General features: G+C 43.7%; 1 protein-coding gene across 1 annotated transcript in view; it reads right to left on the bottom strand.

Moving 5' to 3' along the window:
- Positions 1 to 776: 776 nt before the first annotated feature.
- Positions 777 to 18,319, bottom strand: part of ELOVL2 (ELOVL fatty acid elongase 2) — a 65,740-nt gene continuing 48,197 nt past the window's right edge. Inside the window, exons 4-9 of the mRNA XM_086708370.1 lie at positions 14,841 to 15,028; positions 10,472 to 10,549; positions 6,709 to 6,880; positions 3,668 to 3,792; positions 3,052 to 3,186; positions 777 to 1,270 (exon numbers count right to left, since the gene is read on the bottom strand). Coding sequence (XP_086564496.1) covers positions 1,145 to 1,270; positions 3,052 to 3,186; positions 3,668 to 3,792; positions 6,709 to 6,880; positions 10,472 to 10,549; positions 14,841 to 15,028 — 824 coding nt within the window. The 3' untranslated portion in view covers positions 777 to 1,144. The remainder of the gene's footprint in view (positions 1,271 to 3,051; positions 3,187 to 3,667; positions 3,793 to 6,708; positions 6,881 to 10,471; positions 10,550 to 14,840; positions 15,029 to 18,319) is intronic.

Raw genomic sequence — 18,319 nt, 5'->3', positions numbered from 1 at the left:
TATGTTTTCCTCCACTTTTGTGCCTGTTCTCAGGAGAACTCGTGTTACCTGGGCAGGGGTAGGATATACCGGGTTTGCCAAATTGGCACTTTTCACTGTGGCTCATTACCAGCCCAAGGCTCAATGTTGGGATCTTTCCATAGTCCTCTTTTTCTTCCTGTTTTCAAAAACTTAACCTGAAAAGAGTGACAGCAGGTATTTGGGGATAATACAAGAGTGGACAAATTCAATGTCTATTTTGCCCCAACTGCTCTGATTCATAAATATTCCAGTGGCTTAGTCTTCCAAGGAGAAGGGAAAATTCCTTGATCCGAAAGCGGGCAGCCAGATTCAGATGCTGCTTTTAAAACCGATCATGGTGTCCATTTACAACCTAAACTAGGGTAATTTAACATGGGAGGTTGACAGGACTATGTGAATAGTTAAGGAAACCAAATTAAAAAGTGAGAAACTACTCCTATCCGAAGCCCCTGAGCTATGAGGATTTGGCAGAAGAGTTTTTCTTCTTAGGAAAAGTAATTGTCAAAATCAAATACAAATTTCATTACCATATCACTAAGTTGAGACTTAGTGTAGGAATTTGACAGACTCTACCTTAAGAGAGAAAAGTTGTGCTAGATTCTCCTGTCTTCCGTTTAAAATCCATTTTCATATTTTCTGGGGTCAGGTCCTAATGGAACAAATGGACTGATTACACACTGGCGAGCAGTGCTTAATATAGATTAAGACACCCTGTAGTTAGAAAGGTAATTAACATTTTGTTTTAAACACTTCAATCTGAATAAAACTTTTTATTTGAAGACTGGCTTCGGAAAACAAGGCTCCGTGTTTCCTGGCTTTGTACGTGTATAAGGCGTTATACCGACGGTTCTGGTGAGGGGGTCAGTCTGTGGGGAGGAGACAGAGCCGCACCAGTTCTGAGGTCTACAGAATTCGGTGTCTGAGGTGACACGTATGTTGACGGAAGCATTCAGTTAACAGATTAACCTAATAGCAATATATTAATACATTCCGGGTACAAATGATTTATAAACTCAAAAGAAATTAGTTTATGCTAAAACATATATAACTTTCAATTCAGTCTTTGCTTTAAAACAAGCGAATCTGTGAGGCTATTATATATGCTTTGTCTATTACTGGGCATTTACTGTGCTTTCTTGTTTATTACCCCATTAGTTGCAGTGAAGCAGGCTTTGGAGAAACCATTCTTAACTTCTTTCCCTGCAGGTGGCTCTTGCGTATTTTTCTTCATTGGCTTTTTTCGGTACGTCTGTTGGATACATATATTTTGAAGAGAGGGAAAAAAGGATTCTTGAATAAGACTTCGACATGGCATATAATCTAAAACAGTTCATGATTTTATTGGGTATTGGACAGGTAATAATTTTAGTTTATCTATTTTGAGAGAGGGAGCACAAGTGGGGGTGGGGGGTGGGCAGAGAGGGAGGGAAAGAGAGAGAATCCCAGGGCTTGAACTCACGACCTGTGACCTGAGCCGAAATCAAGAGTCGGATGCTTAACCGGCTGAGCCACCCAGGCCCCCCACCAAAGAAGAATTTTTGTCTGACAATTTTTAAGCTAATGGTTAAAACTAAAAATAGGGTAAAAACTGAGACAAATGTGAATGAATTCCAATGAAAGGTTGTTTCTGTCACCTTCTCTACACTGGTTAGGATTTATGTATTACAGGACTGGCATTCAAATTATTCTGCATTAGTTGCTTACTTGCATTTCCTAAAAATTAGATCCTTTCCAATTCAAGTTGGAAAAAATGCTATTATCTTAAAAGTACCAGTATCCAGGATTCTGGCTTGATTTGGTTTTTGGCATATCCTTCTTATTCTGCCCAAATACCTGATTTTGTCTCATTTTTACTTTTTTTTTTTTTTAAAGCACCTATATTAACAAGGGTCAAGCCTGAAATTATATACTCAAGTCTAAAGGAGTAAGACTGTGTGAACCAAAAAGTAGGGTCAACGTTTTGAACGCCCACTGCCCACCCTGCCAGCTACCTGCTCATCCTCAAGGTTCAACACCAAGTGCCACGTTGACTCACTTAGCTTTCCTGTTAACAGTCAGTTTTGCTGTGTGAGTTGTTTTTGTTTTTTTGGGGTTTTTTTTTTTTTTGGGTGGCTTTGTTTGGTTCCATCAATGGTTATTTCTTCAGAAATTCTCAAAGGAAACTTCTATCTGTTATAAAAGACAAAGCCTAGCCAGTCCAATGGCGCTGAAAAGACTGTCAGCAGTTCACTTTCCCACAGTTGTACTTTGTGAGAAGCCACCACAGGTTAACCTTTAGCAAATGCCAACTAAAAAAAAAAATGAAGCATTTATTGTCTAAAGAAAGAAATACAGTTGATTTCAATTTGGAAAGTACTGTTTGGGATAGAAATGTATGTTCTCATCTTTTTTTCATGAAGCTTACTTTCTATTTCCCCAGCCCACAAAGGAGAGCAATTTAAACTCTACCACCACCTGAGGCCTGCACTCTGCTCCCCCTTCATCAGTTTTTGTATTAATGGAGTTGCTTTGATGTCGTGTTTTGGAGCCCTGTTCCATTTAAATTGTTGATTAAAAAGAAAATGACATTTAGTAAAGAAAAAGCCAATGTGACCTTTCCACGGTGGCTTGCCTTAAAAGAATTTTTTCCAGATCGTGAGGTTACAACATCACCGTGCTGATATAGAAATGATTTTTTAATATTCAATTCATTCAGCCTAAGTTCTTCTCCATTTGTATAGAGGCCCTGGATTCAGATATAAGACCCTGTTTCATGTTTTTGTCCCATGTTACCAATGTGTGACTTCATTCAACTTTTTATGCATGCACTGAAAAATGTTTAATAAAATGCCCACTAAGGCTATTCATGGTGGTTTTCCTTCAAGGGGAGGGCTTGGGGGCGGGGGGAGAGTTAGTTTTCACTCTCTACTTTGCGAGCCTCCATCACCGACCAGCACGTGCTAGTGGATTTCCTCGGGCAAATTAAACACCAACGTAAGGCGAGAGCGCAGTCTGCTATGTTCCGCCACCGGAGATGTACATTTCACTTACCTGAACGTAAAAATTTAAGAACAGGATGACTAAGGTGAGCATGTAGGACGACTGGAAGATGAGACAGCCGAAGGGGAAGCCGCAGGGTTTCACCACCGCGCTCAGCGTGTGCGTGATGGTCAGCACGAACTGCACCTGCGGGGGGGTGGGGGGTGGGGGGCGTCACTGGGGGGCGGCCAGGCCGAGCCACGCAACACACCATTTGGAAATACAAAACATTTAGAAGTCGACTCCTGTTACTCCCTAGGTTTTGCAGGAAGAAAGCAAAACTGTGGAAGCAGCACACTATCCTACCCAGAAATTTCGCTTGAAACGATGCTAGTCAGTATATTTAATTGCCTGCTCGTTTTCTCATGGAAGAGTAGCAGTTGCACTTATTTAGATAAAAATGAATCTTAAAATTAACGTCTGTGTTAAATCACTGTCACTTCGAAGCAAGGAATAAGGTAGCTTATTTCGACACACTAGATTTTAATCCTTAAAAGGTTCTTTTTAGAGGAAAACAGGCAGCCTCCTCACACGTAGCAAAGCCTCTGCATATGGGGACAGATTTCTTTCCTCCATGAGGATATTCGATGCTTCACAGGGAGAGGAGCTGAACGAAGGGATAACATACCAGCTGAGCCTGCGTGAGGTATTTCTTCCACCAGAGATACTTGTGCATAGATGGAAATACAGAAAGGCCATAATAGGAGTACATGAGAATGTGGATAAAACTGTTCAGTGTGGGTCCAAAGAAACCTGTAAAAGTATGGGATAAAAATTACTGCTCATTCTTCATCAAATGAGACGGATTCTTCCTGTGCAGCACGGCTGAAGATGAGTCACACCTGTGGCACTATCATCTGCCACAATCCACACGGTGAATTCACCCTCGTTTCCGAGCTCTTGCTCCAGGATTCCGCAAAAGTCACCGAGATAGGACAAAACTGGATGGTTTTTCAGTCAGAGTGCCAACCAAACAGGTAATTCCTGATTTGCAAAGGCTTTACTGTCCCTTAAGCTGTTGTTACTATCGAGTGATCAGGGAGAAAATGAAATGTTAGCTTCAAACCGGTGGCAGAATTCCTTTGAAAGAGAAGTGTCTCTGCTTCCACTACGCCTCTGATGAGCCATTCCGACTGTGGAAAGAGGGCCTTCGGTATAGGGCTTAACAAGGTGCTAAAGAGTCCAGGAGATCAGGCTGCTCTTTACATTTAATAAATTCTACCTGAAAGGGACCTAGAACCAGGAGAGCTAGAGCAAGGTGAGAGAAGCTGCAGCAAGAGAGAAGGCTGGGACGGGATGGGGCGGGGGGGGGGGGGGGGCGCGGAACGGACTGGCCAGTGAGGCTTCCCAGTGGCTGGACCATCTCATGGACTTCTAGGACAAGGAATATCTAAAATCCAATTGCAGGACATTTCTGTTCTAACTTGTGCCGTTATCACTCCCCTGCCCCTGCCGCCACCTTCGTGAAGTCCCTGTAGCTTCCGTCAACGTGGGCAAATGGTGTTTCAGGAAACCAAAGGAAAAAGAGAGAAGTTCTATGTTGCTCAGCTAAGAAGCAAAAGGATTTAGTTTGAAGGGGTGAGATGTCAGAGACGGGTCTATTTGTTGGAAACCGGGAACCCATTGTCGTGAGGATCAGACCAGTCGATACACACAAAGTGCTCACGACAGTGCCCGGCAAAGCAAACACTACCTCTGTTACTTTGGGATCCAGATGGCTGGGCTGTGAGCTCTCAGTCCTGCGGTGGAAGGGGCTGTGGGGCTAGAGGACCCCTATCAGCTATGTCCCCTTAGATACATTAGTTTTACTTTGTAAATTTTGATTCTGTCACCTGGGAAATGGGCAGGACAGTAACTGGCTCTCTGGGCGGTGCTGGGATTGAGTGCATGATGCTACGGAAACTGAAAAGTGCAGTACCTACGCTGGCTAATGAATTTAAACTCTGTAGCCTGGTTTTCCCAGTCTAAATCAAGGTCTGGTTAGATCCATGCAAATCAATGAATGAGAAACAGGGGTGTCTGGGTGGCTCAGACACCACCGCCAGAATCTAGTAAGTACTCAGCAAACACTGGCTGGAATAACCGGTTACAGCAGTATTTCTTTACCGCGTGAGCTTTCATTACTGTGAATTAATGGGGTATGATTAAAAAAAATTTTTTTTAATGTTTATTTTTGAGAGAGAGAGAGCATGAGTAGGGAGGGGCAGAGAGAGAGGGAGACACAGAATCCCAAGCAGGCTCCAGGCTCCAAGCTGTCAGCACAGAGCCCGACGCGGGGCTCGAACTCACGGACCGTGAGATCATGACCTGAGCTGAAGTCGGATGCTCAGCTGACTGAGCCACCCAGGAGCCCCTGGGACATGATTTTTATAATATTTTAGGTTGACTGTGAATTGTCACACACACAGCATTTCATCTACAAGAATCCCAGGTCTTTACACGGGGATTACATGAGAAGGAGGTTTAGATGTTGAGTGATTTGTAATGAAATTGTTGACAATCACAGAAAATACTTAAACTTGATAATTGCTTGATATTGATTACGGTCTGTATATTGATGACAGCATTAAGTCTATCATAGTTTTAATCACTAAACTCAAGAAGCCAGATTTGGTCCAGGAGAGAGTTAAAATAAAAACATCTTTCTGACCACTTCATCTCCAGCACTTTCCTGCTTCACACTCTGGTTTTAATTTGCATCTTCATAGTCACAGATATATTCCAAATATCCTTGACATTTTATTTATTTTTTTAAGTTTATTTTGAGAGGGAGGGAGAGAGAATCCCAAGCAGGCTCCACACTGTCAGCACAGAGCCCGACGTGGGGCTCGATTCCATGAACCGTGAGACTGTGATCAGACGCTGAACCGACTGAGCCACGCAGGTGCCCCTCTCCTTGACATTTAAAAAATATCTCTAAGATCCCCAAATCATTTTGACTTAAGTTTTACCTGTTCTGAGTTTTCACAGAAGATTTTTAAAGCTGGGGATATAAGACAATCACATAGAAAGTACCACTGTCTGCACTGCAGGTCAGAAGGGACCCATTAATGCCTATGAAATCAATGCAGTGAGAGCGGTCATCAGCTTTTTGAAAAAGTGCAACAGAATTAATGAAATGACAACAACAAAAACCCAAAGTGCATCACAGAGCTAGGGTAAATAGCTCCTGAAATTTCTGTTCCACACAAAGTGCATACACGTAAAGAGGCTGTGATATAAGGCGCATTGTAGCTCTCAGTTAAAACAAACGTTGGAAGCCACACAGAGATGTGCCTTTAACTTTTCAGAATGGAAAAAAAAAGTCCAATCTATAGGACAGCCGAGTGATGACCTCCACCAAGTGGAAGGTGCTGGATTTGTTTCGACAGGAGTCCTTCAGCCCCTGGTGCTGGAGTAAAATTACTCCAGCTGGGGTGCGTGCTTCTGGCCCGCGGACATTTGGCGCAGAGGGAAAACAAAATGTATTTTCACAAATTAAGGTAACGCTCCCATTCTGCAGGAACGAAAGACGCGAAACTGGCCACGCGGGCAGCCGCGTGCTGCGCCGTGTGCCTCCCTCTTCCGTCTCCAGAGCCACATCAGTACAACAATATTCGACCCCAGGCACCCACTAGAGGCCTCGCGAGACCCAGGACACGGAACTGAAAAAGCAACAACAGAACTTACTTTGCCCGCAAGGTATCCAGTTCAAAACACACCACCAGATGTTAAACATGGAGGCATGATGGTATACGTGAAGAAAAGTAATCTGACTGGTTTTTTTCCGCAAAACAAAGAAAATTGTGTCCAGGAACTCTATGGACTTGGAGAAGTAGTACCACCACAACACCTTGGCTACCTGTAAGGATGTTAAAACAGGAAAAAGAAAAGGTGAGCGAATGAAAACGCTCCCCCTGGCTGCCCCCCTCCCCCCAGCAACCTGCGTGATGCCGCACTCCACCAGTGGGCGTTTCTGTCTCAGGCCATCACCAAAGCACCTTCCTGGCATCTCTGCCCCCAGCTTCTCCTCATTCCCAGCAATCCACCCCACTCTGGTGAAAAGGAGTTGCCCCTCCCACACGCGTGATCTGATCAGGTGACTCCCCTGCACCCGCCGAACACGGGCTTGTTCTCCAGCCTGCGCCGGCAGGGATTTCCAGCACCCTCTCTGAGCACAGCACCGGGCGCCATCAAGGCCGTCTGCTCCCTCTTCCGGCACTCGCCGCCAACGGGGCCCCTGGGCCTCCTGGCACCCTTCTCCCCGCGTCCACCCTCCTTTCCTACCGCACGCCTGGCATCCTTGAGGAACACCCTTAAATGCCTCCTCCTAACCCTCGCCTCGCCTTTTCTCAGGCCTCATCAGCCACGTCTTCCTTTGCATTTGAAAACTGCTTTATGCCTCCGTTTTCAGTAACCATGGCTGTGTAGTGAGGGTTAATGCCACCGAGGGCAAATCACACAAGGCAGGGGCTGTCTCATCTCTGCTCAGGGCTCAGCACTCAACAGATCGCTGCTGCTCGTTACACTAGGTCTTAATTTTTTCTCTAGTTCCCTACTGTGTGCGTGTTTGGTCTCTTAGCTGTGCTGGAGCCCAGGAGCCGTCTGTAAGTGGACGACTACTGCTTTCGTGTCTCCTCCTCCTCGGAAGATTTAAAATTCAGGTGCTTCCAGGTGTCATATGGAGTGCTGAATCACTACCTTGTACACCTGAAACTAGTATTACACTGTATGTTGGCCAACTGGAACTTAAGCAAAAGCTTAAAAAAAAAAATCACGATGCTCCCCCCTCCTCACTGACGTGGTTGGTGGGTCGGGATTCCTACTTTCCCTCCTGAGCCCCTTCCAAGTCTCAGCCACAGGGAAATACTTTAACGGCAGTGTTTTTAGCACTAACATTTAAACGTATGAGGAGAGTGTGTGTAAAAGGAACTCTGAAGTCAGAATATCATGCTCTATTGTCTGCCTGCCAAGAAGACAAGGAGGTGTGCTGGTTTCCATCTTAATGTTTGAGAGTGTGATCCAACTTCACAGATATTAAGTCAAACACAAATGTAAAACGACAATGACCTTTAGAGAATTGTATGGTAGCCCAAAGTGCGCTGCTCTGTGATAATACGTTAGAAATAAAATGGGTGCAGAGAAACCTCTATATATACTTTTTTCATACTACGGCTTTGAAGATGTTTTTTAAAATGCATTCTGAAATGTACATCTTACTATGAAAGATTTTCATTAAAAGGTTTCTGCTAATAAGCATGTTTTTCATTATAGAAAATTTCAATCAAGGAGAGGAAGTATAAGGAACCTGTGTTACCTATCACTAAACTTCAAAACTTTCAATATGGTTCCAATTTGTTGGATCAATTCTATTTCTCAACATTTTTAGGGGCTGTACAGCATATTCTAAGCAAAGGCAAGGTATCATTTCATCTATAAAAACTACCAACAGAGAGGAAGGAAACTTTTACTTCACCATAACCACGATGTCATTAGCTAATAAAATCAGGGACTCCTTAATATCTACCAATAGCCTCATCCATGGTCAAAGTGTCTTAAAAATGGCCTTTTAGAACTGATTTAAATCTGGATGCAACCAAGGTCCAGCTTGCACTGATTTGATAAAGTTTGTTAGTCTTTTCTAATCAGTAACAGTCCCCTTTCCTTGCTTCCCCTCTTCCCGTCTTTTCTTCACAAAAACTAGATCAGTTATTGCATGGAATTTCTAATATTGTGAATTCCTAATGTTATTTAACTTCTCTATCCCCCACATTTTCTGAAGCAAAGCAATGAGATTTAGAGGCTTGATGGACTGAGACTTAGGGAATTTGGCAGGAACTCCGAGTCCATGGTTCTGTGTACTTCCTGGCACATCACGCTGGGAGGGCACATCATTTCTGGTCGTCCCGCTGGCGTTCGTGATAGAGTTCAGGTGTTAACAGCCAATCCAATTATTATGAAGTTCCGTTCAGCGTTCACCCGACAGTTTTATCCCTTATGGATGACGGCCGAACAGATCCATGATTTCACTAGGAGTTGCAAAAGGGTGATTTTCTAGTTCTCTCGTTACTTATGCACTTTTCTATAGAGAAGAGCTCTCTCTCTTCCTCTATTTGGAAATTCACACGTGAAAAGCAAAGATCAATGTTTGATTCTTTCCCTTTAACATTTTTCCCCTAGAAAGAGCTGGTGTTCTAGCAACCTTCAGAAGGCAACAATGTGTTTTTTAGTATCATTTTAAACTCATGGGTTTTTACTAAACTTGGTATGCTTCAACCCATTCCAGTCAGTATTCTTTTTGAATTGTCCCATCTTGCACGCTGGGAGTCCCTTCAAGATGGCTCCTCGGTCTTTTTGTCATGACCTGGGTACTCTGGACGGCTTACGTGCTTTCTGTCACCAGATGTCCTCGATTTTGCTTATACACATTTCCCACCCCAACCCAGGAATTGGCCAATTCTCTAAGAATCCTAATCCCTTCTGGTGGAAAATTATATTTAGAAAGCACAATCTGGGTATTCACTCCTCACTGCACTGGGCTGTCAGAGACTAACTAGGCCTTTTCTGTAGATAGAGCTAAATAACACATTTGTTTTTAGAAAGAATAAAGCTAATTCTGATATTTCCAATTTGAATCTATGATCAGTGTTCGCTTGACTTTTTAATTGGTATCTCTTTTCTAGGTCTCAAATACTAGTTGTAATGATATTAAGATTATTAAATACTTAACTTCATCCTACAGTGTACCTTTAACAGTCTCAGAGAAGCAACACCAGTATTTTCATTAATAGCAATCAAAAAAATTACTGAATACTGTTAAGATACATCCCCGAGGGATGGTCAGTCAAAACACCATGTTTTAAAGTCACTTAATACACGGGTATATCCATTTCTTTGAGTTTCCAAGTTTTGGGAGGAAGGCTGCCTTGCTTTCTTTTTAAAATTAATTTTGTTTCAAATAATGCAAAACACTTAATGGTTCCAAAATCAAGTATTCCATCCCTACCACCTCTGCCCAGTTCCTTCACCCAAAAGGAAACACTTTGTTGGGTTTTGGTTTATTCTACCATGGTTTGTTTTAAAAGCAAACACACACACATATATTCATATCACTTCTTACACAGAAGGTACTATATTACAAACACGGTCTGCAAGTTGTTTTGTTTTGTTTTTTATCTGAGATCACGTCCCAGAGATTACTCTGTAACAGTATAGAGATCTTCGTCATTCCGTTTTGCAAAAGGAACCATTCCTGGACAAGCCATGGTTTATTCAATCAGCTCCCCCATGGTTGGACATTTGAAAAACATTTTTGTTACCAAGTATTTCTATCAGAACATGACTCCCTTTCTTATGTAATCCCAGCTCCATCCTCATATCTGGAAGGATAAGGCCTCCTCTCCTTTTCTAGGAGAAACGGTTACAGATGGTCTATTAGTTTCTCAAGACTTACCCGGACATCGGCTTCCCCTGCACTCGTGAGATCTTGACACTGTAAATTGTAGCCTCCTTCCCAACTGGAGAGAATAAGCTGCCAAAGAAACAGAGGGGGAAAAATTAACATGAACATTTGAAAGAGAACTAGATTTCCCATTCATGTTCCTGACTGGCGTCTGTCTGTTCAAGGTCTGAGTAGAAACTTCCCAGCATCTGACTTTCTCAATCCTGTCCCCAAACATGTTATCAAAGGAATTAATTCTTGCTGTTGAATAGATACCAATAGTTGGTATGCTTTAATGGGTACAATTTACTTCTGAACTTTACATTGGCCCAAAGTAACAGAGTTTAGCTATTATTTGAGTAACAAAATATTTTATGTAAGGAATCATCTAGTCGTATGTTTCCACAGGTAAAACACAGCATTAAATATAAACAAATGCAAAAACTACACTAAAATTTTAATAATACTTTATATTGGTTTATATTTACCTTAGCTGATCATCTCCATAATTTTATTACGTACATATTTATTACCATTTTACAGATGGGAAAACAGGGCTCAAAGGTTCTTAAATCATTTTCTTCACTGTATTTATGCTACTTGGTACTCAATCATGTGTGTGATTATAAATGATTAATATTTATATCCCTCATTATGTTCAAAAACCAAAAGTCTCCATAAAGATCTGTGTGTTTTTTGCTCATCTTTGAATTCACCATTCCTTGCCCAATGCCCAGCACATAGAAAACACCCAATAAATTATGAGAAAATAAGCTTTTTATACTTTGTGGAAAATTCTGCCAAAGAAGTTCTCTCTCTCTTCTTTCTGGCTATTACTGTAAAAACTTAAGATTCTAGAATACAAAGCAGGTACAGACGGTATTTTTCCCCTTCATCAAATTTTATTTATAGGAAAATGTTTAACCTTTCCAACTTCAGCAATAGTAGGCAGTCGTTTACAATTGCTGAATGAAAACTATCTCTGGATATAAAAAGAAACCTATGCTCCTGACAAGTTTGCCAAGGACTTCTGCATATTTGATATTTGTGTATATTGTTAAATGATCACCATGAGGAGTCTAGTTAACGTGTTACATAAGGTATGCAAAGGCCTACTATTTGTGGCTGCTTATCAGAGATGTGTAAAGATACACCCTGCAGAGAAATACACAGGGGGAGTGATAGGATGTTAAAATCGAACACTGAAAGCCATCAAACTACTAAAAAAACCCATTCAGATTGTTTAAAACTGTCTGACAATTTAAAACCTAAATAGAATTAAGCAGCCGCTCTATGAAAGACTCTGTGCCTTGCACAGGTCCATTGCTTATCCCCTGGGGGGCTTGGCAGACGGGAGCCATCCATCCTGGGTGTTGAAGCAAAGGAAACCAGGCTGTTGGACAGGGTTAGCCTTAGGAGGTGGAGCCTAGCTTGCTCCAAAAGAGGTCTAGGATCCCTCTGCTTCTCCCCATTTCCAACTCCTCAGTCCAGGCCACCGGCATCTGTGACAACAGCGCTCCAACCGTCTCCTGGACTCTGCTTCCGCTCTTGCCCCCAGCTCACTGTCCCAGTTCATTTTCCATGTAGCGGACGCAGCCATGTATCCGAGATGGAAGATCGATCACTCCCCTCGTTAAAATCCCCCAGTGGCCTGCCACGATACTCAGAATAGAAGCCAAACTCTTTACAAGGCCCTCTATGTTCTGCCACCGCTCTGCCTTGTCATGAACCATCCCCTCCTCTGACCACGGAGGTCTAGCTGCACTGTTTCTTTTTTGTGGTCTTTGAACATCCCAAGCTTGTTCCTGCCCCAAGGCCTTTACGTTTGCTGCTTGTTCTGCACGAACACAGTTCCTTCAGATCTTCATATGCTTGATTTCTGCTCAAATATCAGAGGTCTTCCTGCCCCCCCACCAGCCCACCACTGGTCAGCGTTGCAAGGGGAAAGGCGGGGTTGTAGAGCCTAGAATAGAATCTGACACACTGTAGAAACTCCATACGTATTTGTTGAAAGACTCTAAGTAATTTTAGCAGTACCTTCCTGGCCCAAGCAAACATCTGAACTGGGCTTAACAAGTTAGCAAGGTTCAATCAACCCATCAACTAGTGGCTGTTACACATACCCCAAAAGTGTCTAAGACCGTATGCCTGCCCTGAAGAGGCTACAATCAGAGGACAGCAGGAGGCAATCAACAGCGGTAATTTTGAACCAAGAGCTATAGGAGTGTGAGAAGAGCACAGTGGACAAGCAATGGATAACATTCTTGTAGGGAAGGGACTAAGTACCGACGTTCTCCCTAAAAACGGGTCGAAGCCATTTACTTGTCCAAACACTACTGTTCTTATTCCTGTTAATGGTGAATAATATTCACCTTAATATTTACACAGTTTTTCACATTCATGAACTCCTGCTGTATACTGGTCTATGAGCTTTTCAAGTACAAAAATCACATGTTACCCATCTTAATATCTCCTTGGCTGAGTATACAATTCACAGCACCTAGTGGATGCTCACAGAATGTTGACTGAACAGAACTGACTAATCCTACTAGCAGACTCATGAGTTAAGTAGAACGAGGACCAAATCTCCATTTGACCTCTATTTTTTTAATGTTTATTTTTGAGACAGAGAACATGAGTGCAAGTGCGGTAGGAGCAGAGAGAGGGAGACACAGAATCCGAAGCAGGCTCCAGGCTCTGAGCTGTCAGCACAGAACCTGATGCGGAGCTTGAACTCACGAACTGCGAGATCATGACTGGACACTTAACTGACTGAGCCACTGAGGCGCCCCCCATATTTCCATTTTAAAGACAAGTCGTGTAAGGGTCAGAGAGCCTAATTAACTGCCCCAGAGTTACAGACAGTGACACCTGCATTCGCATCTGCTGACTCCACTACTCCAAAGTCTCCAGCTGGTATTCGGGCTTCCGGTGTGGTCAGACATTCGGCTGCCCTTCTGACACAGGTGCTGCTTCTGAAAACAATCTAAGGAAGAATATCTTTCCCTTTGTTTCTTCCCCAAGAAACTAACCCTGTCAATCACTGTCTCGCAAGCTCCTCTAGTGAACTAAGATTTACCTCGTTGAAAACCTACATAAAAATTCCCCTTCCAGAGTCAGGTAAATTAGGATCACTGATGCGACAGGACTATAGGGGGGGCTTTCTAGACCCTGAATTCCATCTGCAATCAGATCACGGAACTGTGGGCATCAGTGTTGTAAGTCATGTTAAGTAATGGTTATTAAGCATCTTCAGAATGGTGCACAGCAGAGCAATGCACAGATTGAACTCTGTGGCCGAGAGGATCTATATTTTACATGAGGATTTATCTTCTTTTAGAATTCAAGGACCAGGAAGGCAACTATACTTGTGCCATTGTCAGCCATTTGTAACTGACATGAATGATTTTATCCTGTTCCCTAAGAAAGGTTTTGTCTTGTTTTTGTTTTCCCTCTGCTTGCTGGAGCAGGTTTATTTGGCACTTGTTGATTTTCCTTTGTGGCAGGCAGAGTGAAGCAGGCTTTGGGTTGTACAGAAAGCGCAATTGTTACTTGTTCCCTTTCTTGTAAAATGACTTGGGTTTGGCACGTTACAAAGGAACGGGCGATGCATGATGTAATGAGGGCAGCAGGAGCGGGGCTGGAATCTCAGCCTGGGACTCCGAAGTCAGTCCTCAGAAACCGCGATGCCCCCGTCACGGGGGACCAAAGATGGAGGGAGTAGTCTTTAAGGGACTGTGTGTCTGTATTTCCAACTAACTGCATTTGATTTTTAACTTAAAAACTGCTCTGTCCTCAAGAGCCGTCTATTCTCAGGCAAGTCATGTAACTTTTCCAGGCCTCAGTATCATCATCTGTAAAAGGTGAAAACTGGCACATATGAGCTTTAAAGGCCCATTCAGATCTAAATTGTGACTTTGAATTATAGTGAAAGACTAAGGATTCAAGAAATAGGCCTAGGGGCGCCTCGGTGGCTCAGTTGGTTAAGTGACTTTGGCTCAGGTCACCATCTCACGGTATGTGGGTTTGAGCCCCACGATGGGCTCTGTGCTGACAGCTAGGATCCTGAAGCCTGCTTCAGATTCTGTGTCTCCCTCTCTCTATGCCTCCCCCCTGCTTACGCTCTCTCTCTCAAAAATAAATAAACATTAAAAAAAAATTTTTTTTTAAAGAAAGAAACAGGCCTAAATTGGGATGAGAAAAATTCTCAGAAACAAAGATTTCCCCAAGATTTTCTGACGAAACAGTATCAGACGCTGGAACAGCTCCTGAGATCTTGAGGAACGGTACTGAGAGCAGCGCTGGATAGTTCTGGAAGGCCAGATTTACTTCTCAGAGACGCTCACTTACCAGACTCCAGCGTTCCTACATAGACACTTACCTCTGCCAGCATATATACGGAGAGAAGTGTGATTCCGAGATTATACAAGGTGAGGATACCCCTGAGGGAGAGAGCATGTCTGTTCTTCATGTATTTGTTACCCAGCCATATTGAAAGCAGATACAGGACAGTAAGAAAAAAGGTAGGAAGGTAAGAGTCCAACATGAACCATCCTCTGACTCGAGAATCTGAAAGGAAACAAATACAGTGAGAATCCTAAAGGGGGGTGCTTCTGTTTAGTTTTAAAATATTATCACATGTATTTAAAAAGTTTTGGGTTTTTTTTTTGTTTGGCCTTTTGTTTTTTACTGAGGTAGAACATGAGTTTCAGGAGCACAACACGATTCAATATTTGCACACCCTACAAGATCATCACCGCAATAAGTGTACTTAATATCCATCACCTTACATAGTTACAAAAATTTTTCTTGTCATGAGAACTTTTAAGACCTCCTGTCACATATATTGTATGTTCCACACTGGATACAACAAATAACAATACGACAAGAACCCACAAGAACCCGAGTAATAAGCCGCGATAAACAGGACTGGAGTTACAGTTCTGAAGAAGAAACCCCTGGGGTGGGAGGAGTTAAGGAAGATCTCACGGAGCAAACAGGGCTTAGGCTGAACCCTGAGTGACGGGGACAGGTGATCAAGGCGGGCGGTAAGAGTTCTAGCGTCTTCTCCGGAACGGTTACTATGTTTATTTATTCTAACTCTGTAAACAGGACGTGCCATCATGCCATTCTGTGGATGAAAAACAGCTCAGAAAGCTACAGTAACCTGCCGAGGCCACACAGCAGGGGACAGCAGCGTCAGGATCTGAATTCACCTCTGCTGCCCAGCACGTTCCACCCGGTGCTGCCTTCCTCCGTGGAGTCTGGAGTAGGCAGGAGAGAAGGGGTATCGACAGCGTATACTGGTTCACACACCCCACACCCTGCAGCTCGGTGAGGACCACCGTGCGGTAAACCAGGCAGAGTTTAGAGCTCAGCTGAGCCAGAGCCGTGGGACTGAACCCAACAACCACGGGAAGCTGAAGAAGGCAAAGCCTTGGGGGCTGATGATTCAGAGGTGAGGGCAGAAAATATAACCGAGGACTGAAACCTGACCATGGACTAGAAGTATCAATAGCTAGGAGGCAAGAACCAAGATACAGCAAGTGTTCCTTGCTCTGGAGGGTGAAAACGTAAAAATCTACATAAAACACACATAATAGATCTGTAAGATAATTAGTTAACATCTGAATAGAACGGTAGGCACAAAGTGATTTTAGTTCTCTGTTCTACTCTTTTTTGTTGTTTCAATAAAGCAAATAATTTGGCCCACAATGATAAAAACTGGCACGTTGTTTTTAATCTCTGTAAATGCGGTTGGAAGGAGCTGGTTTCTCCAGCCCTTTCCTCCCTCTCTCTGCTCTCCCCAGGCCTCCGCCCCTCCTTCTGCTCTACTCTACCCCTCGCACGCCAGCCCCCCTTACTCCACCCCACCTGACGGACAGCACAGAGGAAAGTGCCTTCTCAGGCTCTGTCCCATCACCTGTTCTGTTGTAAACTCCTCCAGTTGTGATGGAGAGAACACGGCAGGTGAGGGGCCCACCTCAGCATTCGTGTGACTAGCAGAGACCTACCTTCACACAACCTGCAGGAAATCACTGGTCGGAAAAGTCTGTCCCATGTGCCACTTCCTAATGTTCACCTCTGAATCCAAATCCTATGCACCCATGGGGCGCCTGGGTGGCTCAGTAAGTTGAACCTTGATTCAAGAGTAAGTTGACTCTTGATTTTGGTTCAGGTCATGATCCCAGGGTTGTGGGATCGAGCCCCGTGTTGGGCTCAGTGCTGAGCCTGCTGAAGATTCTCTCTCTCCCCCTCTGCCCCTCTCCCCCACTCGTACTCTCTCTCTAAAATTAAAAAAAAAAGATAATAATAAAATAAAATACATCCTACGCATCCTCTAAAAACCAGATAAATGTCCTGCTGTCGGAAGGGAGCTGCTTCTTCTTACCCTTTCCTACCACAGCTCTCCACCTGCGTAACAATGTAATTATAATTTTATAATTAATGTGTTATTATGGCTGGAACACTGTTATCACAATTTATATTTACTGAACACTTAGTCTGTGCCAGGCACTGTCCTAATAAAGCTTTTTACATGTATTAACTTAATTCCCAAAGTAATCTAATTATATAGTTGATATCTCAAATAGTTTTGAGGTATAACTGATAAACCTGTACATATTTAATGTGCATAATTTGATGGGTTTGGACTTATGCAAACTCCCACGATGCCATCACCACAGTGCAGGTAACAGATGCATCCACCACATAGGTGATGTAATTATTGCCAGTTTATGTTTGAGAACAATTGACCCACAGAGAGTGAAACAGTTAAATATTTGCACTAAACTGCTACCCCACCTCTTGTTACGGTGTTATGGATTGAACGGTGTCCCCCAAAAGATATGGTTAAGTCCGAACTCCTGATACCCGTGTGACTGTGACCTTACTTGGACATAAGGTCTTCACAGGTCTGACCCAGTTAAGAAGATGTCGTACTGGACTAGGTGGGCCCTTGCTGTGACCGGTGTCCTATATTACAAGCGGAGATGTGGACACAGGGACGCGAAGAGGAGAAGCCACGTGCAAATGGAGGCAGAGAACAGGGAGATACATCTCCGAGCCAAGCAATGCCAGAGATTGCCGGCAACGCCAGAAGCTGGGAGAAAGGCAGGGAGCACTCTTCCCTAGAAACTCAGAGGGAGCACTGCCCTGCCAGCTCCTTGATGTCAGACCTGTAGCCTCCGGACCGTGAGAGAATCAACCACTGTTGCTTTAAGCCACGTGGTTTGTGGCACGTGGTTACTACAGCCCCGGCAAACCAACACACGTGGTCTGCTTCACTGCTTTGCAATTACCGTCGAGGTGGCAGTCTGACCTCCCGCCTAGAGACAGACCCCAGGTCTTACGCTCCCACCGTGTCTCACCCATACCTCCACTGAGTTCTGAGTCATGCAATCTAGGCCAACCGGCAGGATGAGCCCAGTACAAAATACAGCACCTCCAGTGGTTCGTTTTCTTTTGTCATGGTCCTGTAAATGCTTGCCGCTTTTGTCAAGGAGGAGAGTTAACTGTCCCAGCCCAGAGAGAGGAACAAATACTTGCAGTAAGATTTATCCTACCTTTGGGACGTTAATGGTTAACTGCATCTGCATCAGGTATCTGCCCAGGACAAGATCCCCTGATGCCAACGTGGAAAAGGTGATTACAGAAGAGACTTGGGGACACCCGGGAAGTCTGCTAGGTGGCCTGCCAGTCAACTTAAGCTTGTGCCACTTTTGGGAAAGGGAAAGGGATGCTGGACGGCCCAGATGCTAGATTCCCTGTCACCGTGGAGGTCACCCGACCCAGTTGTCAACTGTCAATCTTCCCATCTCCTCGCCACAAAGAACCTTCCATAAACATGACCAGAGCTGA

Source organism: Puma concolor, chromosome B2 (assembly GCF_028749965.1).
Source record: "Puma concolor isolate L17-30 chromosome B2, mPumCon1.1.hap2, whole genome shotgun sequence".
In the NCBI taxonomy this organism is placed as follows: Eukaryota; Metazoa; Chordata; class Mammalia; order Carnivora; family Felidae; genus Puma; species Puma concolor.
This window is presented reverse-complemented; position numbering and strand designations above follow the sequence as displayed.